The following is a 26,623-nucleotide window of genomic DNA, read 5'->3' as shown; positions in this document are numbered from 1 at the left end:
GGCAGCTTCGAGGACGGGATTCCGCTCGACGAGACCTTCCGACGAGCGATCCGGTGGTGGGGCACCCGCGCTCATCTGACGGCTGGCACAGACTTTCAGACCCCATCCCACCAGATAACGGTGACGACGGATGCCTCCCTGGAAGGGTCGGGAGCACACACTGGAGATCTTCACGCAAGAGGCCTTTGGCTCCCGGAGGAGAAGCTCCACATCAACATCCTGGAGCTCCGTGCAGTGTTCTGGGCCCTCAGGTCCTTTCTCCCGTCCCTCAAGGGCAAGGTGGTGAGAATTTTCACCGACAACACCACCACGATGTTCTACATCCGGAAGCAGGGAGGAACCAGATCCCCAGGATCTGTGGCATTGGGCTGTCGCCCAAGGGATGTTTCTGGTGCCCTTTCATCTGGCAGGGATAAAAAACACCATCGCCGACTCACTCAGCAGGGAGCTGCGCCCGTGCCACGAGTGGGAACTATGTCAGCACCAAGTGGATCGACTCTTCCGACGATGGGGAAAACCCCAGATCGACCTGTTCGGGAAGGCGCAAACTCCAAGTGCCAGAGGTTTGCCAGCAGGTTTCCCCAGCATGGGCGGTGCTTTCTCATGCCCCTGGGAAGGCCTGTTGCTTTATGCGTTCCCTCCGTTGCTGCTCCGCCTCATCAACCAGCTCAAGGGGTCCCGGTGCAGGATGATCCTGGTCGCACCGGCGTGGCCGAGGCAGATCTGGTTCCCGGACCTTCTGGACTTGTCAGCGTCCCCACCAGTCAAGCTGCCGACGGACGCGGATCTTCTCTCCAGAGAAGGAGGCGCCATACTTCATCACGACCCGGAGTCGCTGAACTTGCAGGCCTGGCTCCTGCAGCGCTAGAGTTTGGAGGGTACGATATCCCGGCTGACAGCAGAGAGGTCCTTGCAAAAGCCAGGGCGTCCTCAACTCTCAAGTGCTACGGACATAAATGGAAGAGGTTCTGTCTGGTGCCGTGCACAGAAGATTAACCCTCTACGGATTACAGCCCCTCAAGTGCTGCCGTACCTACTGTCGCTGACCAAGGCTGGACTGGCTCACCCCTCCATCAAGATACATCTGGCTGCGATCTTCCGATACACCAGAACCACAGGACGGGCGTCCTTGTGGTCCCATTGCCTGGTGAAGGAATTTATGAAGGGACTGTTTCGATCGTTCCCGCCGGTGAAGGCCCCTGCCCCGGCGTGGGAACTCAACGTGGTGCTGACCAGGCTCATGGGGGCGCCATTCGAGCCCCTGTAATCGGCGCCGCTGAAATTCCTGTCATGGAAGACATGCGTTTCTTGTGGCCATCACCTCCACACGGCGAGTGGGAGAGATCCAGGCCCTATCCTGCAAGCCTCCATACTTAACTTTTCACGACACGAGGGTGGTGCTGAGGATGCACCCCTCGTTTATGCCCAAGGTGCCGTCATACTTCCACCTCAACGAGCCCTTGGTGTTACCTGTTTTCTTCCCTTCGTCTCCGCCGAGAGGACTTTGCACTTGCTGGATGTGGCTAGAGCGCTGAAGTTCTACGTGGACCGAACGAAGAGTTTTCGGAAGACATCACAGCTGTTTGTGAACTTTGGACCTGTGAACCAAGGGAAGGCTCTCTCGAAGGCTTCCATTTCCAGATGGCTCTCCAGCTGCATCATGCATTGTCATCGGTTGGCAAACCGACCGTTGCCCGGCCGTCCGAGAGCCCACTCGACCAGAGCGATCGCTGCTACCACAGCGTTCTTGTCTGGTGTGCCCCTGCTGGACACCTGCAGGGCTGCTACGTGGAGGTCGACGCACACCTTCACGGATTCTACTGGGTCGACCGGGATTCCAGGGAGGAGTCCAGAATCGGGCAGGCAGTGCTGCGCAACCTGTTCGCTTAAGGTGAGCCTGGTGAGGAGGTAAGAGATGCCTAATGTTGAGTTTTATGTAATGCTTTATGTTGAGCCTGTTGCCACCTCCCGTGGTTGTGCATGTGTATACTGCTATGTATTCTTTTATTTATGAGCATGTGAATCCATGCCAGACCCCATGCTGGAGAAGGAACAAGTTACTTACCTGTAACTGTTCTCCAGCATGGGTCTGGCATGGATTCACATGCGAACCCTCCCTCCTGCCCCTCTACGGCTCTTCACTTGGTCATACTGCCACTTTGCGTGCTACCAAATCTGAAGATGGCTGCCAGAGGCGGGGCTTAGGGAGAGGGCAGTCATTGACTGGGGGCAGTATGACCCAGAGACCAGTGATTGGTTACTACTGAGAAAGACAGATCAGAAACTAAACTGATACTGATATTTTCTTTATCGAGGATCCCCAGCCTGACGGGGAATATTCATGAGCATGAGAATCCATGCCAGACCCATGCTGGAGAACAGTCACAGGTAAGTAACTTGTTCCTTGTCTGGCCCTTCCCCTTAGTTTCCTCATTGGATTGGAGGGGTAGTTTATGGACTAAAGAAGCCTCGGTTAGGGGCTAATGGAGAGCGTTGATTGGTTTCATTAACCCTTTCAGTGTAGTGCCTCTGAGATGAACTGTGCATGTCCCCGGTGTTTACCACCGTCAAGTCAAACCCTAACATCAGCAAATTCTCAGATGCCTCCAACATCATTTGACCACAGGGGACTTGATGTGGAGGAAAATTGCATCGAGACATCTTTCGTATCAGAATCCGATCAACATCCGGTCGGAAGAACGCAGTTGTCTCAAATTGGGAATAGAATAAAAAAGGTCCAGGACCATTCTTCGGTTGAGGATGATTAGGTGATGTCGATCAAGTATTCTTTCCAACTTGATCGTACGAGTCGGGGAGATTTTGTTCCCAGGCCTGTCTGAATAAAGGCCATACGTTTCCTTGTTTTGGGCGTAAGGTCCAGATGCTGCCCACCTTCCCTGGTCTTCCTTGATATGTTGGTGGATTTTATTCTTCTTGGAAGGGGCGGATCCGAGCCTCTGGTCCCTTGGAATGTTAGGCTGTACGTTCAAGTTTGTTCGTTGTCGCTTCTCGTCCATTGTCAGAAATGCGGGTAAACGCTGGCCTGATTCCTGTATCCCTTCCTTGTTAGCACTTGGTTCTCCTTGAGTCCCCGTCGGCTTCTCCTCCTTCTCCGGTATCAAACTGCTTGTCGAGGTGTCCAGTGAGTAGGTGGATAAGTCCAGCAAGGCCATTGAAGTTGGACTCAAGGGCTTTAGTGAAGGGGAGGCTGTGGGAAGGGGGTGGACAGCTTCTTTGGGCAGGGTGTTCACTCCCGGCTGAGTCCCTGTTCCTGGCCCTGGTGGCGGTTTTCGGGGTGCCGGGTGCTCCTCACCTGTCCGGGTGACTGCGCTCGGCTTTTGGTCCGGGTTCGGACTGCTGGGCATGGTTTGCTAGAGGTTTTGCCCCTGGTGCTGGCTAAAGGCTGTCTTTTTTTTGGGTGAAAATCGAGAAGGCCTCACCACCTGAAGCCCCCACCGTGTCTCCTGCTGCTGAGATAGATTGAAGATTCTCGTCATTAGAGACACATGGGCCATTCCTCACGGTCTTGACTGATAAAACTTTCGGCGGGGCATGTATGACTGGGCAATCGCCCGTCGGGTCCACCGGAAGGGAGGCAGTGGTTGTCTGAACCGACTTTGAGCTAGTAGTCTGCTCTATATTTTGGGGCAAGTTCAGCAGGCTGCTTTGGGGAGTTGACCCTAGTGTCCTTTTGACCTTAGCAGTGACAAATCCCTCCTGGTAGATGAGTTTGGAGTGCATCATGGCCAGTAAAGTGGTGTGATTTTTGGTCGTATCGTTCAGTTGCTCATACAACTTGGTAAAGGGCACTAGGGTGATGCTGATTCTAGACATGATAGAGAACAGGTCCAGTTTCTCCTTATTCCCCCTATGTTTTTTTTAAAGTATGTTCAGAATCGGCCCCGTTCCTAGGAGCGTGTGTGGAATAAAGTCTGAGCGAGAGGGAGTACCAGAAAGGTTGTTTGGTGAGTCCTCCGTACAGGGGCTTCTTCTTTCGCGAGTTCTTCGATAAGACTCAACTAGGTGAAGCTACTTCCCCTTCTGGTAGGAGTAAAACTGAGGTGGACCGTGGTTCACGCAATACTTGTCGAGGCTTGTGGATGTCCTAGACATCAGAACTGCATGTCAAGGGCTCCTGGGGCTCAGCCTCGTTTGCGCCCTCCCCAGCACCACTGAGGGGGGCACAAAGGGGGCTAGGGCAGGCTCATAGGTTCCGAGGCTAGGTCTGACATCTGGTTCGCGGCGCAGGGCTCATTGGAGCTTGGTGGCAGGGCATTGCTCCGCCCACTTGATTTCAGCAAAAATGGTGGCGAAGGTAGAAGGTTCTGTGTAGTGGGTGTGGGGGGCAGTAAAATTGAATGGGATTTTCAATGTTGAGGCAACGCCGTTTTCCTGTGCTGAATTCTCCACTCTCTGGGTGGCCATATCCAGGATTCCACTGCCTTCAGAATGTCGGCGTCCGACAGATCCCCCAGAGTATGGGGAGGGGGAGAATACTGGCTTTTTTGTGTGAATATTGAGGGCACGGAGAACCCCAGGCGTGCACCTCATTTTGTTAGTTTATGAAATGTTTGTGCCGGGTGTGCCAAGTTAGTAGATGGTTTCATTGTGGGTTTGGGTTTTGTTTTAGGAGCCTGCAAGCAATTTGGCAAGAGAACCCTTGTATGTAAAGCAGCCCCTTTTGGGCGCAGCCTAATGTCCTCTTGGTTTGGTGTTGCCCCTAGGTTTGTCCCAGCTGGGTTGCTCCCAACGGTACTCATTTTGTCCACAAGCTCTAAACATGCCGACCCGGTTCCAGGGCCATCGCCTGTTGCCCAGTCTGAGGCGAGCTGTCCACGAAACGGGGTGGCGTGGACAACAGAGGGGCAGGCAAAACTTCCTGTTTGCGGTCCTTGGGTGGCATCCCTGGTCGCAGGGGCGAGCCGGCCTCCCAAGGATCACAGATGGGTAGCTGATTGGTATGAACCAGCTCCTCGACGACGATTGAAGAGGCCAGGAGCATGCTGACCTGGTTCGCCTGATTGAATAAGTCTGGAGTTTTGACTCGCTGGGGGACCTCTGGCGTAAGCCCTCTCATTGGCTTCTCTGAAACATTAGGTGGGGGGGTCGTCACAGTAGATGGCCCCCCTTGGCGAGCTCCCGGGCATGCACTTCCTCTGGTGGTCTGGGGAACCCACCCACCCGTAGGAGCGATGGGCGGCAGATGGAATTCCCTTGGCTCTGGGCCGTCGCGTGTCACAGCAGTTAATAATGGTTTAGTCAAATGTGTTTCAGAAGAAGAAACAGAAAGCTGTGAAGGCCACATAATTGAGATTTAAGTTACTCAGTGACTGTTGCATGATTGCAAGGTCCGTGTCAGTGGAGAGTAGAGGTGTGGATGAAGTTCGGGCGGGGGGAGGCTTGCACCCCAGAGCCCACCATTGTCAGCTGCTTGGAGCTCCTCAGCTGCATGGCCTCATCCATCGGCCACCGGCACCAGACACTCGACTACGCTCCGCTACTCGAGGTGGCTTTGAGTGCGGTCGCAGCTGGACGGGGAGTGTCCAGGTGGGGAACAGCAAAGGCAGACAACAGTCTGTAAAGGTAGAAGATGCAGAAAAAGAAAGACTCGGCGAGTCGATATGGGCAGCAATGAAGTCCTTTTTGCCGCGAGTTGTCGGGCACAAGCAAATGGAATGTTGCAGCAGCTCCTCAGTAAGTGTTTCTGACACACCCGACCCTCATTAGCCCCTTTACTTATCTTCTTTTGTCCATAGTCTATTTCCTCAACAGTATTTTGCTCACCCATCCAATAATTCACCACCTTAGCATTGGGGCTCAATGTGTACATGGTCCGTTAAAGATTCCCTTCTGAGGCAAACTTGCCTTTAACATTTTACTTTCAGTATCAACAAACTAATTCCTCTCTTTATCCGACTTGTATTGTTCAATGTTTACCATAAACTGTGGTTGCCAATATGCCCTAGTGCTCCCCTTGTCCCAGCATGGACTCGCTGGTTCTTTGTGGCCTCTCCTGTTCCGTCAGCAGCTCGTAAAGGACAGCCACTGGTTTCGCTTTCGTTTGCACTGCTCAGCTTTCGGTTTCCACATCCCTCGTCTAGCTGGCTGGGCTTAATCTCTTCTTGAGACTTCCTGGTAAGTTTCTCTTTGCATCTTTCCACCTGCGAATGCCCAGGAGCATTGATCTTGCTTCTAGCGTTCCCGCATGAAAGCTTCTCTGCACCTTCCTCTTCTGCTTGCTGTATGAGCCGTGTGGCTCCAACGTGCTTCTCTCCGGTTGTCCAGTCACTTGAAGAGCTGCAGCCCGCTCCCACCAGCTGTCTGCCATTTCTTCTTTTGAACTTCTTTTAAACTCTCCTGGCACAGGTCTATGCTCACCACATCTAGAGCGTTGCCTGTTCTCCGGACTTTCTCTGATCAGCATTCCTTCATTCCTCTTCTTTGTTGCAGTGTTAAGATGTTTCTGGGAATGGTAGTTTCTTTTTTACAAACGTGCATGAAAACATTGTAGGAATGTTTGCAACATTTTCTGAGGACAAGTCCATGTTGGAGAAATGCTCCGACAATTGGTTTGTGAGAAATTCAGCACTCTCCTTTGGGGAAGCAGGGAAGGAACCACAATAGGCCATTCAGATGTCATGTATGGGAGATTCATATTGTATGGGGAAAGTGGGATACCATGTCTCATCAGTGGACACTGCCACTCCCTCCTGGAGGTTATCTTCCCCCATGTGATCCTCCCTCATAAGGCCGCCCCAAGAGTCAGGATCAGGTAGCGACTGCCTTCCCCAGGCCACATGGGGGAAGGTCATCGCCGGAAAGGGAGTAATGATGCCATTGGATTCATTACAGCTAGCTCTGTCGCTACTTCCTAATTTATAAATGCATACTCATTTTCTGCTCCCGCCAACAATTTAGTAGTAATTTAGTTACTCTTATTATTTTGTGACAGTCATGCTTTGATAATCTGCCACTGCAAATTTGCTCCCAAGTGCCCCCACTGTAATAATGCTTGTAACGTGCTCCTCACTGGACAACCAGCTCCCCCAGCAACAACCCAGCCACTCTAACATCACTGGCTGGAATGTGTATTGTGGATGTTTGCATACTACCCTTACCCAGTTACAGCCAAGTTCACTCCTTCCCACAGGGCACATTCTGAGCTTCTTGCAAGAAGCCAGCAAAGGTGTATGACCATTTCTGAGGCTTGTGGAATCTGCTTAGATCACATGCTGTGCATAGGCCGACATCTAGTGGAAGCTGCAGAGTATTAGTTTGTTTTTCGAAACTCGAAAATGGGCGTCGACACAGGGCGTGCCATTAATACTATACCTAGTGATGTCCACTGTACCCATGATCCCTCGCGCGTCTAGGACCCTCAGATTGTTTTTTTCTGCCATACTGGTCGGAAGCGATTTCGCGGAGTTCCCTTGCCTTAGCCATACTTTTGCTAAAATATTGTTATATTTCCCCATCTCTCCACCCCAACGTCGAGTCACCGAACTTCCACACTCGACGCCGGCCCAGAGAAGGAATCGACCGTCGACAGCTGCACGACGGATTTGGGCCTCGGAAGGCCTCTGGCCTCGGCCCGGGCCTTGGAAGGCCTCTGGCCTCGGCCCTGCAACTAGGGAGAGTGGGGGGTGGACATACTTTACACTCTGTTATATAAGTACATTATATATATTCCTACACTTATTTGCCCGCTGCCACAAAGGGTGTATGGAGGGTACCCCGTTCCAATTTTGCCCCAAGTGCAACCGCAAGTACCCTTGGGTTGACACACGCCACGTGCAATCTCTGCTTGCCGAGGGACCACCCCGAGGCGAACTGCAGAGCGTCTAGTAGGTTTAAACCGAAAACACTAAAGGACCGTTCGATCAAGCGTTGGGCCCACCACGCCAGGCGTCAAGAGGCCATGGCAGCGGAGGGCGCCTTCAGCGATGGCAGCGACGCCGTGCTTTCGGACGGCGAGGGCAACGTGGCGTCGAGGGACAGCCAAGCGCAAGTCCCCGACCTCGGAAGGTCGTCCGGTCGGGCGGCTATGGGGAAGACACCCGGCAACACAAGCGCTACCCACACCACTTCCACCAAACATGTCCAACTGAGACTCGACGCGCACGTCGAGTTCTCGGAAAGAGGCACAGAGAACGGTCCACCGAATCGGCGTCCTCTGGGCGTTCGCGATCAAGATCGCCACATGACTCCAGGCAACCATCCACTGTTGCCAAAAGTGCCTCGCTCCCTAAGGTAACGGAGGTTCGATCGTCAGAAGACGAAGCCGATCTCTATCCCCAGGCCGCACTTCAGGAGTCGGCGCCAGCAGACCGTGTAGCGGCTGCGTCAGAGTCCCAACCTCCACACTCTAGAGATAGGGACACTACCCCTGAACCACGGTGCCAGGCGTCGAAAGGCTCAAGTGGCCAAAAAGCAGGGAAAACACTCTTCCACCCACGGGGAGGGGGAAAAACAACTCAGGAAGCAGTCTCAGCCTCCTTCCACTCCATAAAAACAGACAGACAAGTCTCAGTCTTCTGTTACCCCAAGGACCCCTGCTCAAACCGGTAGGTCTAGTCAAGATAAAACAGGGAAAGTCCCCCAGGGAAGAGTCATTCCCAGTTCAAGAGAATGGTCAAGCGATGACATAGCGATGACATAGACAGTCATGTCAAGGATGTCATCATTGGCAGATCTGTACGCCAAAAACCCTGCACACTTTCTCTCTTATACCCCGGACGGGTCAACACCCTCAGGCTCTAAGGATCCTATACCCCCAAGTAAAAAGTCCCGGGTTGAAGCTCCTACTTCAGACCCCTTATATATATGCAACCCTATTCTCAATATCAGGGAGATACATCCTTTTGTGAGGATCCAGAATTGGGCATGTTGGAAGAACAAACTGGGACGGACTACTATGGGGATGATGAGGACCAAGAGGAGGAGGACGACGACCCAGAAACCTACAGGGTTGATTCCCCAGTAGATAAAGAACCCCTGGTTACCGACTCCCCTGTCGACAACCAGCCTCTCTTAAATGAAGTTCTGTCCAGAGCGGCAGAACACTTCCACATTGACACCCAGGGTGCTCAGGAAGGCAGGGACTTTGCCGAGGAGTTAGTGGGAGAAAGGAGACCTGTTGCCCAGGCCATCCCTATCCTTAAGTCAATACAAAGGATAGACCCTTCCCTTGTTAATCCCAATCTCACTAGGGCGGTAAACCCCAGAGTTGAGAAGCTTTTCAGGGCAGCCCAAACAGACCCACTGTACATAAGCGGGCATCTGAAACCGGACTCCCTGGTAGTTACAAACACCCGTAAGAGGGCGGGAACACCATTGTCATCATCCGAAGCTCTTCCCGACAAGGAGAGCAAGAAGATTTATGGCTTGGGCAGGAAAGTAGCCTCCACTTCCGCCTACCAGGCAAGGATTGCCAACTCCACCACCCTGCTGGCGAGTTACAACTGCCACCAGTGGGAAGAAGTCGCGGCACTCATAGATTCCGCCCCAGAACCCTTCACGAGTTTCGGCGGAAGGGAGAGCCGTGTCCGGTTGCATATTTGCTTTTAATATGCAAACGGACACGGCTCTCCCTTCCGCCGAAACGCCGGCAGATTGATAGCAGAAGGTACTGTTATCAAAAGGCATGCTTGGTTGCGACAGTCTGGGTTCAAAGTCGAAACCCAAGCATCATTGATAGATAAACCGGTGGAGCCGGATCTATTGTTTGGAAAGGCGGTCGAGGACGCGCTGAAAAATGCCAAGGACGAGTATGAGACACTCAAATCCCTAGACCAACTAACCAATAAACCCCCAAACCAAAGAGGGAATGGCAATTTTCGTCTCCCACGTGGACAAAATTCCCAGAGGGTCTAACTATTCCCAGGGGCAGGGTACACAATGGAACAGCCAGCAGTCTACCCAGGGTTATGGCAGGGGTAATAAGAGAGGACGTGGTAAAGGAAGAGGCAGCCCCAGTAGAGGTGGCGGCACGCCTCCACCAAAACAGTGACGCTCCGTTCAGGGTCCCTTCTCACGCATCCCCAGTAGGGGGGCGCATTTCCAACTTCACCCAAGCTTGGGGAGGGATCGCATCAGACAGATGGGTGCTGTCCAGTGTCCGCAGGATACTGCATAGAACTGTTCGAGTGTCCCCAAAACCACCCTCCACGACAAAAAATACATTCTTTGGACCACCAGAAGATCCTCCTCGAGGAGATTGTCAATCTTCTACCAAAGGACGCGATAGAACTCGTCCCGGGACACTTACTTCCTTGTGCCAAAAAAAGATTTGACAATGTGCCCAGTATTGGACTTGCGGCCTGCAAACAAGTATGTCTAGCCCCAAAAATTTCGCATTACTACTCTCCAGGAGGTAATCTCCCTCCTAAAAAAGGGGATTACATGGCAACATTGGACATGAAAGATGCCTATTTTCATATTTCCATGTTCCCAGCGCACAGAAAGTACTTGCGCTTCAAGGTGGACAGTCGGCACTATCAGTTCAAGGTACTGCCCTTCGCCATAGCCTCGGCTCCAAGGGTATTTCCCAAGGTACTGGCGGTGGCGGCAGCACACCTACGCAGGGAGGCAATCCCGGTGTACCCTTACCTGGACGACTGGCTCATCACAGGGGAGACCCCAGTAATTTGCAAAACAAACATTCAAAGGACGATCGACCTCCTCTTCGAATTAGGCTTCTCAATAAATGAGAAGGAGTCAAGTCTGGTGCCAAGCACCTCCAAACAGTTCCTAGGGGCTATCCTAGACACGCAAGAGGGGTTGACTTTTCCATCAGAGGAAAGAATTTGGAATATACTGCTGCAAATTCTGCAATATCAGGCCGGTCGCCAGATAACGGTATGCAAAGCAATGCGTTTGCTAGGCATGATGGCGTCCTGTATTTACCTGGTCCGCCACGCACGCCTGCGCATGCGTCCCATGCAGGAATGGTTGGCGAAACAGTGGTCTCAGGCAAGTGGTCAGTGGGACGATCTAGTGGTTGTTTCGCCAACACTTGTACAAAGCCTTCACTGGTGGACAAGTGAAAATCTGTCCAAGGGGAAACCCTTTTACGATCCCGAGATACAGGCGGTAGTCACAACCGATACATGCCTGACAGGATGGGGAGCTCACCACCTGTATCGCACAGCTCAGGGTCTCTGGTCTCACTCAGTGGCCAAGAATCACATCAACCTGCTAGAGCTTATGGCAGTATTCAGAGCGCTTCAAGCGTTCGAGCCCTACCTGCTGAACCTGTCAGTGCAGATCCGGACGGACAGCACTACAGCCAGGTTTTACCTGAACAAACAAGGAGGGACTCGTTCGCCAAATCTGTCCAAGCTTGCCCAGAAAATTTGGATATGGGCACTCGGACGGAACATCTTCCTGTCATCTCAACATGTTCCAGGGATCTCAATTCTCTGGCGGATGCTTTGAGCAGAGATCCCCTCCCAGAGGAACACGAATGGTGTCTACACAGAAATCGTAGAAATCTTCTCTCAGTGGGGTTTCCCCACTATAGACCTATTCGCCACAAGCGAAAACACAGTGCCCAGGATTTGCATCCAGGTTCCCCCAGCCAGACTGCCAGGGGAACGCCCTGTGGATGAACTGGTCAGGGATGTTTGCATACGCTTTTCCACCAACACCTCATCAGGAAGGTGGTCAACAAGATGAACAGAGAATCGATGACGCTCATCCTAGTTGCTCCCATGTGGGCGATACAACCGTGGTTCCCACACTTACGCAGACTAGCGTTGTGCGAACCCATCAAACTCCCGGGCTGGTACAACCTACTGTCCCAGCACCAAGGTCTCAAGGTGCATCCTCAACCCAACTCATTGAACCTGGCAGCATGGCTCCTGAGGTCATAGAGTTTGGACATCTCAAATTACCACAGAGATGTATGGACATCCTAAAAGGATCTAGGAAGCGAAACACGAGGCACTGCTACTTTGACAAATGGAAAAGATTCGTTATCTGGTGCCAGAATAAAAAAATCAACTCGGTTGATTGCACTCCTTCCACAATTGTCACATACATGCTCCATCTGCTGGATGCAGGACTGGTTTTTAACTCGCTGAAGGTACACCTGGCAGCTCTGTCAGCATACACCACATCCCATAACAAGATATCGTGGTGGAAAATACCAGTGGTTAAAGACTTCATGGAAGGGGTAAAGAGACTTCACCCTCCTATTTCGAACCCACCACCAGGATGCGACCTGAACGTGGTGCTATCTAAACTCATGGGCCCCCCATTCGAGCCCATGCATAAAAGCATTCTCAAACACCTGACTTACAAGACGGCCTTCTTAGTAGCAATAACATCTATAAGAAAGGTCAGTGAAATTCAGGGTCTGTCAGTGCAGGATCCATTCTTTACAGTTCATAAAGACAAACTGGTTTTACGTACACACCCTAGGTTCTCACCTAAGTTTATTTCGAAATTCCACGTGAACCAGTCCATCGAGCTTCCGGCTTTCTTCCAAGACCCACAAAGCTCAGCTGAGGTGAAACTACACACCCTAGATGTGTGTAGGGCGGTCCTCTACTATGTAAACAAAATCAGACCGCTAAGAAAAACAGATCAGCTGTTTGTCTCCGTAGCTACAGGCAGAGAGGGAGATCGCGTCTCTAAAGGTGCCATCTCTAAGTGGATTGTTAACTATATCCAGCTGTTACTCTCTTTCTGAAAAAACCCTTGTTAGGCAGAAACCTGTGCAGTTCCCTCTGGGACCACTGCAAAAGATTTAGGACTACAGGTGTTTGGCAGTAAACCCACTTGGTAGCACATTATATTCACTTGGTAGCTGTGGCTGAGCAGTCGGACTTCCCTCAAGAAGAGTTAGGCAGTATACAGAGTATTCACAATAGGTCAAGAGCACACAATAGAACAAGTAAACACTGACCAGAGCTTGGTGTAAAAGAGATATAATTATTTAAAACCACATCTAGAAAAACACACAGGCACTAATAGTAAGCAATTCAAAAACACGGTCACTAAAAGATATACACTCTCTTAAAAGAATATTAGACAAGTCGTAAGTAAAGCCCCACTTATTTTCAGACAGCGGTGAGCGCTTAACGCAGATGGCACTCTTAATAGTTCGTTTTAAAAAGGGAGAGAAAAGCAGAGAACAAGTTGAAACCGATCCCAATGCTTTTACGAGAACATAACAAGAGGAAGGCAAAGTAAAACCGTGAATTCAGAGTCAGTAGGCTGGATCCGCTTTAAGAGGATCGAAACGAAATGTGTCCAAGGTAACACGGTTGCAGTGCACAAAAGTCTTGAAAGGGTTCAAAAAGGAGTTGGACCAAAGAAAGGGACCAGTTAGATGGTCAAGGCGGCCAGCCCAGTCCAGAAGGTTAAGATGTTATTACCTAGTAGCAATCTTTAGAAAGGGAGGCCTGGCGGACACGGTACCTTAAAGTGGTGAGAACGCTCCAGCGGGGGCAGTTGTTCCTGGCAGCGGGTGCAAGTCGGCGCTTCGTCCGGGGGAAGAGAGGATCTCGTCGTGGAGGAAGACAGGGGCCCGTTGCACTGCCAGGGAAGAAACCAGCCGCAGAGTTTCTCAGGTACAAGGAGTGGTCTGTTGATTCGCGGTTCAGTGGCGAGTGGCTATCCGGCCGCCGGGGTGCTTGGCACGGGCAGTTCGACCACAAACCGGGCTGGGGTGCGAAGAAAGAAAGGAAAACTGGTTGTGACCACCAGTCGGGGGAAGAAGCCTCTCCAGCCGGGAGATCTGTCGTCGGGAAGTGGTGAGTCGGTTCTGCAGGGCTCCACCGGTGGTGTCGTCGTGGTAGGTCGGCTCAGCTTCTCCCTCGTTGGATTCTCAGGTCCTGTGGCGACTTCTGAAGTTCCAGTCCCCAAAGCCCTGCTTTTATGCAGAAAACCCCTATTCACTCAGCCTAGCTGTCACTCAAACATGCTAAGTGGTGAGCCGGCCGGCTCACCACTTGGGCCAATCACACAAGAGTGAAACCTGAGTTACCAAGGTAACTCGGTCCAGTGTGCCTAAACCCCCTCCCTCACCCCCTGTGGTACCCAGACAGAGTGGCACCACTTTTGGAGGCTTCTGTGGAGAAGCCCGCCAAAAAGTAGAACAAAGGGCTCGGCTTGGGTTGGAGTCACAGAAGAGAACACAAACGCCATTTTAGAATCGAGTCTTGGCAAAAAATACCAACCAGAGAATTAATATTAATTAAATAAACCGGCGGTATGTTCGAGGCTATGAGAATTAAATAATTAAAGTTGGTAGCCTCGAACAATGGGAAAATCCCATAGGAAAATATTAGCGGTCGAATATAAAAAGTAGTTTCCACTGCCACCAGCCAAAACTCGATCAGGGGGGACAGAGACGTGCCCCCTCGACTAACAGACCCCGGGGCAATCGAATTGCCCCGACCAGTACGTCCACAATATGATGGTTTGTACTGGTTTCTGTTAATCATTTGGGACTAGTAAAGCCAATGGTGACTTTACATGCCCTGGGAGACAGTAGTCAGTCCCAGGGTATGGAGTCTATGGTGGGGTGTCACTGACACTCCTGTGTTACTACACGGAGGGTGCTGTGTAACACACATAGGAAAAATACATGAGACCCCATGGAGTAAAGGACCCCATAGCCCATAAAACACATAAGCAGTCAAAGGAACACCATAAATCATGTCCAAGAGTGGGAGAAAGAGTCTCACTCTTGGCAGGAGGAAAAAAACTCCAGAAATCCAGCAAAGCTGCTGGGGGACTCACTAGGTTAGGAAATTCAGCCTAAAGAGAGAATTCACCCTAACAACCCTGCCTTTCACGCCAAGAGCCCACTCTATAAGAGGCACTGGGGCCACTCTGGATTTCATTGCAAATGTGCCCCTTGACACCATTTGCAAAGCAGCTACTTGGAGCTCTATTCACACTTTTACTCAGCACTACTGCATTGACACCCATTCCAAGACAGATACTCAAGTGGGACAAGCGGTTCTAAGACATTAATTTGCTCATGACCCTTCTCACATCCCACCTTCTTCTAACACTGCTCGATAATCTATGCACAGCATGTGATCTAAGCAGATTCCACAAGCCTCAGAAGCGATACATTACTCACCATAATCGTATTTTTGATGCTTGTATCTGCTTAGATTCACATGCGACCCACCCTTCCTCCCCTCTGAGAGAAGGCGCATCGATGCTTGTAGTCTTATCTATCTGCTTGGATTATCTGTACTCGCGCTACTCCTCATGCTACCTCATGTCAGAAAAAATACAATCTGAGGGCCCTAGACGCGTGAGGGATCATGGGTACAGTGGACGTCACACTAGGGATAGTATTAGCATGTGAATCTAAGCAGATACAAGCATCAGAAATACGATTACGGTGAGTAATGTATCCCCTATGGCCCATTCTGATACAGACCAGGAGTAAGACCAATAAGAATAGACAGTAAAGGCAGAGCATAACTTATTTAGCCATTTTGGACCAGTCCTGCGCCCACAAAATAAATATGGTTAAGAGCGACCACTACCCTGTCATTGTTTTACTGGAAAGTGGAATAAATATGCTAAAAACAAAATGAAGCAAAAACAATGTTTGTAATACTTTCCATGAGAAAGATAGTACTGCTACTCAGACGTTCCCCTGCACTGTTAGCCACCCGGCATACCCAGATCTCTTCCAAACAGATGACCGGTTGGGTGTCATTGGCCTCTATAAGCATTGCTGTGTATGATACTGTTCAAAATTACAAAACGATCAGCTCAGAAATGTGCATCCTGCTTACACACATGGTTTCCTATGTGCCCCCCACCGCCCCTGATGTTCAACTTCAACTCCTGTTCTCCCTAGCCAGTGGCAAAAAGATCATGGGAATTGTAGTCCTAAACAAATACATCCTAGTTAATCTTAAACTCTTTAATTTCCCTCCTCAAATATGCGCTGCTTAGAAACGTGGATATTTTCCAGTGATTTCAACCTTTGAGGATGTTAATTTCATCAGAAGTAAAATTGCATTTGTTTATTAAATTCCTTTACAAATCCTTAATCTGATTTTCTTTCAGTTGGGCTTCAATATTTGACACTAGTTGTATAAATCGACTTTTGGTGAAAACAAAGCCTATTCGTTTTGAATTAAATTCAAATTGGCAATAGTCTGTGTTGTCCTCACATTTCTCTAATTAAACTGATCTAATCCGGTGCAGTTTGTTCTCCCCGCAAATTGTTTGACACTGTTGGGAACATTGTGTTCTTGGTTGTATTAAGGCATGTCAATTAAGCCAAGTTGGGCTAGTTTATTGCTAGTTGTAGCAAAATAAAAAGATTTCGGGGGCATGTTTCTTGTGGCTGCAAAGGTTTTGCTCGGGATCTCTTATCTGGCTTTTAGCCTGAGTTCCAGATATTCAGAGATGTCGCTCAGCACCTGTGCAGTGTCCCTGGCTGATTTCTGGCTTTGGCAAACTGTCTCTGCCCACGATCTGTGCTCTGGGCTCTTTCCTCTGCCGTTGTGCCTTCCCCCTCTACAGAGATCCGACATTACGCTCTTGAGTGGAGGCTTTTGATTGCCAGAGGCAGGGTTCCTTGTGGGTGGCACAGTCTGGACGAGCAATGTTACTAGTGTCCAACATCCTGAGATACTGGATTGTGACTGGCTACAAGGCACCCCACTCTGCTCAAGGCATACGAGAATAAGGCCAGCTTGATTTTAAACCTTGAAAACGTATCTAAGAAAAGTAACTGAGACAAACTGATATTTTCGGAAAATGACAGCAAGCATCATAAAAATACCCTTTGCAAGAGCGTGTACATCAAGGCGTTTGACGGGGCGCCTAGAATCGTGGACTCGTAGATGAATTCCACTACAAAATTGGGCGCCATGAACACTAGGCTGGCATCCATTCAGCCCAGATTGGAGTTAATTTACCTTCAGGATTTTGACTACTGAAAAGTAGGACAAATTGAGAGGCTAAAATAAAAGCCTTGCAGTTTGCTTAGCAGGGTACTTCTGAGGCTCTGGATACCTTCTGTAATTTAGATTTCAAAATCACGCAGCTGCAACCATTGGAGGAGTGTCATGCACCTAGAAAACAAGACCAGGCAAAAAACCTGAGGATTCCACCGAAATATTTAACCGTGATCTAGTGTCATTTATCCAGCATATATTCAGTAAAGATTTGGGTCTCAAAAGTTCGGAAGGCTTGCACAAGTGGACTTGCTAAAATCCTGTCAACAATCCATACAGATATGGGGTGTATCAGACGCTTCTAAATATGCAAATACACCTCCTCCCCCAAAAAATGGTGAGTAAAAATACTCTCAATAAAAATAGAAAATCAACACAGAGGAGCATGTCCCCCCGCACCTGCTTTCGTGCGCACAGCTCCGTCGGTATGTTTAAACCGGTACTATGTTCTTTCATCCCTGGGAATTTAGAAGCCTGGCATTTAAATGTGTACAAAATTACGAAAATGTTCATAGAATTTTATTTTACCCCTCCAAACTTCCCTTCCCCCACCTATTTGTACATATTCCCTACCCCCAACACATCTGCCCTTTGCCGACCCCTCCACCCCCCCCCCCCTTCAAAATTTCGTTTATTTTCGTAATTATGTACACGTTTAAATTCCTGGTGTTTAAATTACTGGCGATGAAAATACGTTGTACAGTTTAAACCAGTAGTACCAATAGTGCCACAGGAAGAAACTACTATTACTGCCGGATGTGAAGAGGTAAACATGTATCTTGTAATGTGGATCAATTACCAGGTGCAAAGAAATATTTATTACAAAACATTTGTTTTTTACTGTTAAAACATTTTTACTTGCTTATAAAATACTCCCATTGGGAAAGGGACTTACATTTTTACTCCCTAAAAAAAGAAATGGAGTGTGAAGCACTCCTATCATTTTGGGGCCCTGATGGAGTGGTTTGATTGCGGTGATGTTTGAGGCCCTGGTAAGAGGAACTTTGTGCATGATGCTGCAGCCATCTTGAAACCTGTCAAACATGGTGATAGGAGGATTTTCTTCCACCCACCTATTTCCCCCCCCCCCCCCCCCCCCAACAAGTGCCTTGGGTCACAGCAGAAGAGACGAGAGTTGCTTCAACTCAGAATGCAGACATCGGTTCTGCAGCCAGTAGCATTAAGGACAGTACAAAGGAAAAGCCTTCATATTTGCGCATGTGGCGACTACAAAAGTCTTTTTGGAGGACAGAGTAACACTGCTTCATTTTACCAGGAAGTATTGCAAGATGGTAGTTAGGTCCTTGTTGAACTTTGACTGTGTACTATTTTGATGGGTCTACGGCTGAAATACACCTGCATGCGCTTTGCCATTATGATCCTGGAGTTGGTACTTGGCTGGGCTGCTTGAATTGACATTTGATTGGGGGTGCAATGTTGAGCCCCATGGGATTGCTTACCCCCAGGGCCTAGCCCCCCCAGGGCGATCCTTGGAGCGCAAGCAGGGGATCGTGGCAAGGAGTTCTTTTTCAAAGTCCTCAGAGGTCAATTGCCCCCACTTCCCCACCGGGGCCTCCATGGGGGAAGTAATCAGTCCTTTTGGTGGAAGTTTTATCCATTATGCTTGTTTTGCCGGATGTCCCAATGGCAACTAGGTTCACAATTCTTTGTGGGCATCCCTGCAGTGATGTTGTGTTGGTGTGGACTAGCTTGGGCACAGACAGAGCCCAGTGCCTTCACCACTGCGTTGCCAATATGCGAGAGGGGAGGGGAGACAAACGGTTCGCAGGTACTGCCTGCCTCAACCTCCACCTCTTCATGAATCAGCATTTCAATTTCAACGGGCCCCTGACCCAATGGCGGCAAAAAATGATGCCTCGGTGAGTGCTTACCCAGCGCTGCTCGTTTGGCTGCCCCTGCAGCATTGGGGGTGCAACGTTTCGGCATGGTATCCAGAGTTCAGAGATTAGAAGATGTATCAGATTACTTGTACTACAGTTTGCCCGCTGAAATCACGATGTGTAGTAGCAATGATAGTCGCTGTGTGCGTTTTAGTGGCGCTTACTGCCTTTCCACGGTATAACACTGCTGTGCGTTGTGTAATCCGGGCACCAAGACACTCAGGCGCTCCGCTTACCCCAAGGATTATATGGACGGTGCAAGCAAAGATAGTTAAGAGTGTAGAACGACTCCTTCGATACACCTTTCCAATTCAGTAAGCAGCCTTCTTTGCTGACCTCGCCAAGACACTCCCTGCTGTGCTCGGCTTAGTCAAAGGATTATGTGGGTGGTGCCAGCAAAGATAGTCAAGAGTGTAGAAAGACTCCTTCAATGCACCTTTCCAATGCAGTAAGCACCATACTCTTGCGTCCCGTCCCCTTTCCTCCATACTGCATGGGCATCCTTTTTGACAGGAGACGGAACCTTTTTCACCAGAAAAAACCTTCTTCCACCATTAATTTTCGAGGCCCGCCCTGGGAGCATGCGCTGCCCTGACTCTGCCCTCTGGCGCCACACCTCAGTCCCCTTTTCCATGTCGACGTAACGGGGCGAATTCCCAGCGCTCCTGGGTTTGGCTTTGGCCATGTAATACCACGCGCGGATACTTCTTCTCGTCTGTCTTTGTCTTTTTTATCATTCCGGTACTCTGTCCTCAGGCGCCACACTCCTCCCCGGCGCATGTAGACTTCTACAGGGTTCAGCAGGTGTGCATCCTGCGACGGGTTCTTTCCAACGTCAGACACCCACTCCCTCTGCCTACGTTGCCTTGTCCCAGACCACGGCTGGCAAGCTTGTACCACGTGCTTTCATCGAGGTCTGCGAAGAACAGACTAGCCAGGTGGAGGGAGCTCTTGCAGAGATTACCTCCAGAGGACCTGACGGACTTTATCAATCATTGATCCAGGCCCAAGGTAGGGCCACTCTTTTCCAGTGCACCCTGCAAGAGAGACTCCTTTCCAGGGACTCGCCCGCGCCGGAGGAACTGCTCAGGTTCTCATACCAGCACAGGTACCAAGGCTAAATCAGCTACCGGCCGGCACGATCCTCCCGGTGGGAGTGCTGAGGGACTGGAAGGTTCTTTGACCGGGTCTTCACCCGAGGGGCCATGCCCTAGTACCGGCAACCTGTCCGAGGGGGCCACTATACACAGTTCTACAGGCAAATCCGCAGAGGGCAGAACGCCTTCCAGGTTCCTACCTGAGGAACAAGGTAGGCCTCATGATCCACACTCGAGTGGGCTGGGCCCAGTGAGCCAAGCAACACGACGCAGGCATGTGGAAGGCAGCTACACAAGATGGCAGCCGTGCCAGACATTAGACACCTGCCCGATACCGCACCAAGGAAGGGAGCAGGTGGAGGAACGAGTGTCAAGGTGTGACTGGCGTCAACCAGAACCAGCAGCTGCCCGCTACCCCATCCATATCACCTACCACCCCTCCAGCCTGTGAGGACAGATTCTTCGAAAGGTTCCTCAAGCTTATGAAATCTCCTTGGATGGGGGTCTGCCTCCGGGACGCCATTAGGGACGTGCCCCCGCCAATGGCTCCGGCACTGCAGGTCCCAATACAGGCGCCCCTGGCCCTCGTTCAGCCTCCGTCGCCCACTCCGGCCCCTCAGCCGATTGTGCAGGTGGTTCTGTACCAGCCTCCGGCTTCGGTCTCCACGCCCCAGCCCTCTGCTCCCAGCACCCCCCTACTGGTGCCGGACCATCCGGACCCTGAGGTGTACACAGATGAGAAGGACCCCAACACAGTCATCAGCCAAAGCCTTCCATGAAGGTCTTGCGGGGCTGGCAAAGTACTTGGCCTTTCCTCAACCCGAGGTCGAGCAAACATCAGAGGGGGTCCTCGCTGAAGTCCTCGTACTACGTCCCGCAGCAAGGACAGGGATCTCGATGCAGAAGGATGTAGTAGCATTGGCCAAAAAGGGCTGGCACAGGCCCCACTCAGTCCAGCCGGTCAATCGACGCCTGGACGCCAAGTACAGGCAAATGGAGGGGGATACACTCCTGCTATCGGCCCACCCTCAGTCGCACTCTTCAGTGATCACTGCAGCATCACTACACTCCAAGCCTAGGTCGTCCTCAGCCTCCTCCGCGGCGCTGCTAGGCAAGGAGAAGATCTTGGAGGCAGCAAGGCCTAGGCTGCTACTCAGAAAAAGAACCAGGCGAGCCTGAGAGTTGTGCTGGACCTTTCCACCCTCAATCTCTCCCTACCTCTACCAAAATTCAAGATGGTTACGCCAGCTTTAATAGCGGAGACATTGTGCAGGGGAGACTGTATGTGCTCCCTGGATCTGAAGGACGCTTACTTGCACGTCCCGATTTGGCAGCCTCATAATTCTTTTCTGCGATTCAGGATCATGGGCTACCATTTCCAATACAAGGTTCTTCCATTAGGGCTCAACTCGGCTCCCAGGGTCTTTACCAGACTGATGAATGCAGTGGCAGCCCTCCTCAGGGCCACATCTAACCGTACCTCGACGACTCGCTCATCAGGGTTTCATCTCCGGAAGCGGTGCACTGCACCTCTCATGCCCTCATGAACACACTGCACTATCTGGGTTTTTCGCTCAATCTCAAGAAGTCGCAGCTGCAGCCTATGCAGACTGACTTTCTTGGGGCTCATCTGAGACATAGGCTCAGAGTTCTTACTTCGAGATCACAGACATCAAGAGGGCCACTGCACGCTTCATCAGCAGAAAAGTGACATCAGCCTGGTGGTACCAACACCTACTGGGTCCCATGGCAGTGGTCCTATTGGCCGTCCCCCACACGAGACTCGGGATGAGGAGAATACAGCTGCACTTCGCGGCTATCTGGCTAGCACTTGCAGCCTTCCTTCCGGTTATCATGGGCAAGGTCATCCTCATTCAGACAGAGCTCGACCAACATGTTCTATGTCAACAAGCAGGGAGGTACAAGGTCCCCTCCACTGTGCAGACTGGCAGTCAGCATGTGGGAATGGGCCCTGGAGAACAACCTCTACCTCACGGCCGTCCACCTTCCGGGGGAGTCGAACCTGGATGCGGACAGGCTCAGCAGACTGGGAGCGGACAATTACGAGTGGCAGCTAAACAACCTTGTACTTCAGGAGATCTTCAGCAGATGGGGACACCCCCAGGTGAACCTCTTTGCTTCCTGACATAACAGGAAGTGCCAACAGTTCGCCTCCTGGCAGGGGCATGGCCCCAGCTCCCTGGGGGACGCATTTCTGATTCAGTTTAACAGCATGGCAGCATACGTCTTTCCGTCCACACTGCTGATACACAGGGTGATATGCAAGATCAAGGAGTCTCACCAACTCAGCGTCATTCTGATAGCTCCATGGTGGCCAGCCAGGCCATGGCTCAGAACTGCTGAGCCTCTTGGAGAGACCTCCCATTCGCCTTCCGACGGGCCCAGCACATCTTCTGGCACAGCAGGGGGGCATGGTCATTCATCCAGCACCACAGAAACTGGCCCTCACAGCGTGGTTCCTGAGCAGGTCACGCTAGGACACCTCCGCCTGTCTCAGGCTAATCTAGAGATCATGCAGGGCGCTAGAAGCAAAGCTACCAGGGTCCAGTATAAGAGACAGTGGACAAGGTTCTGCCACTGGGCAGACTCTAAGGATATCAACCCCCTTGCAAGTACTTTGGAGATGTGCTTTCCTTCTCGGCGCACCTCGCTCACTCGGGCGTGCAGATGGACACTAGCCGCACTTACTTGGCAGCCATTGGGGCCTACAGGAACTCTGAGGAAGAGGTCTTCTCTTCCAACCCCATTGTCAAGAAGCATCCGACAGGTCTCGCAAGACTCTACCCGCCCATCAAGAGGCCACATGTCACGGTACTTGCCCCCAGACATCAGGAACAGACCAACTTGCCCAGGGTACTGGCACGTCTGGGGACCTTTAAGACCCCCAGGGATTCCCTAAGGGCTTCCTGGACTCGGTCCTGGTGCTGTTGGCGCCAGGCTCATGCTGCCATCACAAGTAAGGCAGGTTTCAAAGGAGTAGAACCACGTGCAGACCAGTCTGAGGCAGGCTGAAGGGACTACTTTACCTGGGAACTACTTCTTGAAAGCTATATAAACCACCCCCTCAGAACAGAACACGCTTCGCGTTATTCTGCACTCCTGCAGCGTAACGCTCACTGTGTCTGTTACTTCAGGCCAGTCTTCAGCCACGCCCGTCCAGTTCTTCACGAGCTACCTGCAAAGGAAGGAAGAAAGAGAGAGGAGAAAACGGAACAAGGCTCTTACCTGACGCTCCATCTCGATCGCTCTGAAGTTTTCGTTTCTGCTGAGCTGAAAAGGAAAAGACATCAGGTTAGCCGTGCAGACCACGTAAACTACATTGCTATCCTGCACAACGCTAATACTCACCAGAGGGCTGCTCATCCAGCGATCCATCGAAGCACCATCACTTGATCGCCGCTCCGCAGCTGCCGCACCTATTGAACACAAAGAAGACATCAGTTTAGCTGCGCATTGGGGAAAGGCCTCATTGAACATTTAACTCTTACGCAGTGCTACCACTCACCTGAAGGCTGCATTTCCTAGCGGTTCCGCAAGGCAAAACAGCACGCGATCTCCGTCCCGGAGACACAGCACCTGCAGGATACAAAAGAACAGCAGTTAGTTGCGCAATAGAACAATACCGCATGTAAAGACTTTATCGCATAACGCTGGAGTGAAGCTTACCTTGGAATCCAGCTCAATGTTCTTGGGAAGAACTCCGCTTCATCTTTTCGCACCCAGGGGAAAACCTGTAAGAAAGAGGTACAGAAGTGAACTTTTGGCAACTTGAACTCTAAGCAATTCATACCATTGTATAAAGACTTACCCCATTGAGTCATAGTTGTCAGGAACTCTGCAGAATCAGTGAAGTAACTGGATCATAGAACTACTACGCACCCCTGCATACAGTCGCAGGATGGAGAGTGTCATTCATAGCGCTAAGGTGAGACATAGCAGAGGGGTGCACAAGAAGGCCACGGGAGGCGGGAGTTGGCCCTCCTCCTTACGGTTGGGTAACATTTCATTTAACATTTTAGGCAAACCTGTTTCAGTGACGGAAGAAGGAATTAGAGGGGGCACGAGGAGCCATCCATCATCAGACCGTCCAGTTCCGTTCGGCGCCCCTGTGGAGAACAGGTGAGCGTAACACCACACCCAGTGTGGGACCTCGATATAGTGTTGGGTGCCCTGGCGCACAAACCATTTGAGCCAATGGTGTCCCCGGACATTATGCTGATCACCATTAAGACGGCCTTGCTAGTCGGCCTCACCTTGGTTCTCAGGATAATCCAGGCGCTACTCGCCTCAGAGCCCTAAACTTCGTTTCACAGAGATATAGTAGCCCTATGGGGACACGCAGCATTTCTACCTAAGGTGCCTTCCGCATTCCATCTAGATGAAGAAATAGTTCTGCCTACGTTTTTTGCTGAGCCCAAAAACGAGGCACAGAGAATTTTGCACTGCCTGGATGTCAGGCGTGCCCTGAAATTATACTTGGACAGGACTAAGGGCTTCCACAAGTCAGATGCACTTTTCAGCACCTTTGGCGGATCAAGAATGGGGTATCAGGCCTCCAAGGCCTCCATAGCCTGTTGGATGGTCTCGGCCATCAAAGTCTATGAGGGACAGCATAAACCACTGCCGGCCAACATGCACGCCCATGCGGTCAGAGCCAAGGCAACGGCTATCGCCTTCCAGCGGCATGTCCCCTGGCAAGTCGTAAGCAGGACGGCCACATGGGCCACCCCTGCAGCTTTCTGCAAGCACTACTGTTTGGATGCTGGTTCTAGATCAGACGCGGCTTTCGTACAGGCAGTTCTTGGAGGAAAGGGGAACGGGACGTAAGAGTAATTGGAAGTTACTCCCTGTAGTGAATAAGTCCTTAGTCCCCTTTCCGCCATTCGTCTCACCACCCCCCCCCTAATAAACTGGTGTAATTAGACAATTTTAATCTATTGTCGACGCGTCCAAGGGGACTGAGGTGTGGCGCTGGAGGGCAGAGTCAGGGCAGCGCATGCTCCCAGGGCTGTGCCTCTAAATTTAAAGGGCAAGGTTTTTTCTGGTGATAAAGGTTCTGTCTCCCGTCCCTTGGAAGGGACGCCCATGCAGTATGGAGGAAAGAGGAGTCACTATGGTGAGTAATTTATAATTTCTTCGCTGACCTTGCCAAGACACTCTGGCACTCCGCTTTATGGGCAGTGCAAGCGAAGATAGTGAAGAGTGTTGAACGACTCCATCAATGCAGTGAGCAGTGCCCCTCGCCAAGACACTGGCATTAGTTTCCTTTTTTAAGTTATTCAAAAAGGCCAAGTTTCTCAGCAGTGTTCTTGTATACTGATATTGCCTTATATGGGTCTCCTGTGGCTCATGCACTCTGTTTATGGTTTTTTACAGGTTTTGGAAGAGAGAATGGACAAGTCGCCATTGAGTATTACTCCCAGTTGAAGACTGTGTGTGTGGAGATGGGCGACGTAGAGTCTGCGTTCTAAACAGCTGGTTCCTATTTTCAAGTGCTTGAAGAAAAGAAGACTGCAACATAGAAAAGAACATGCATCCCTCTGTTACCTTGCTGACAAATGACCCATATTAAATATGAACATTCTTTATACATAAACTATTTTGCAAACTCTGCATGTTTTGTATGCATCTTTCTATTAATGTAGATGGGTTGGTTATGCACTCTGCAGTGGGGGATTTGAACATCCCAAAAGTCCAAGAAGGGACCTGGCTCTGAAGTGGCCATTTCATTGTTTGGGCTCTGGCACCCCCATCAGGCATCCTTGACTCAGACCCCAGGATATTTTGAATTCCAGAACTGCTTGGTAAACATGCCATTCAGCAAGTCCCTCCTTAAACCCTCACTGGCTGTAGTATTTCTAACCATTTCTGTTCATCTATCAATGTGTCTGCTGAACCTTCTAATGTGTGGGACATCTGAGTCCTGGTCCAATCATGAACTGGATTTCTGCTGCACTATAGCGTTCATAGGTTCTGCAGCAAGGGTTTCATTGTCCTAGGAAGATGTTGCCCCAGTTATTTGTTTTGATGGCTTTTGGACGGTGTGTTTGAACAACTTAAGTATGAACATTCTATATAAGTGAGGTACCAGTACCATGAACTACTTACATGTCTGCACTTCAGTAGTAAAAATTGTTTATTTTAATTAAGCAGGTTACATACTTGAAATAATACAATTATTTTTGGGAGTATTAAACATAACTAATTTTGACGCCACCTTAACATTAGAAGTAAAAGTTGTCATTGGACTGAAGAATTTGGTAATTTCTTCCACAATAGGACTGCAAGTTCAAGTACTCAGCAAATATCAGTGGTAATGATGTAAACACTTACTACTATTCTGTACCAAATACCATCCTCCTTGCCCATAGCAAAATATGGTGGCACCTCAACATTTTAACCTTTACATCAAGCATCTCAGCCCTTAAGGAAAAACAAGCTGATCTACTGATCTCAGATTATCATTGTCTGAAATGTATTTAAAATCTTGGTAGATCACCAAAGAGTAAGCACACTATTTGGTAAATCTTATTTTCTCAAACCTCTCAAATATTCTGACACATTCATACATGTATAACAACCAATAAAGGTCTGCATTTAAGGAAAGGTAAGGTAACTTTCCTCTGGGGAAGATTTAGAAAAGGCAACCCGTAGT

General features: G+C 50.4%; 1 protein-coding gene across 3 annotated transcripts in view; it reads left to right on the top strand.

Moving 5' to 3' along the window:
• Positions 1 to 25,581, top strand: part of ALDH9A1 (aldehyde dehydrogenase 9 family member A1) — a 919,974-nt gene extending 894,393 nt beyond the window's left edge. For all 3 annotated transcript variants that reach the window (XM_069641045.1, XM_069641043.1, XM_069641044.1), the window contains exon 12: positions 25,345 to 25,581. In XM_069641045.1, coding sequence (XP_069497146.1) covers positions 25,345 to 25,439 — 95 coding nt within the window. In that variant the 3' untranslated portion in view covers positions 25,440 to 25,581. The remainder of the gene's footprint in view (positions 1 to 25,344) is intronic.
• Positions 25,582 to 26,623: the final 1,042 nt, after the last annotated feature.

This window comes from Ambystoma mexicanum, chromosome 1q (genome assembly GCF_040938575.1).
Source record: "Ambystoma mexicanum isolate Mex_15411 chromosome 1q, UKY_AmexF1_1, whole genome shotgun sequence".
Taxonomy (NCBI): domain Eukaryota; kingdom Metazoa; phylum Chordata; class Amphibia; order Caudata; family Ambystomatidae; genus Ambystoma; species Ambystoma mexicanum.
The sequence above is the reverse complement of the archived record's forward strand: the minus strand, read 5'-3'. Positions and strand labels throughout refer to the sequence as shown.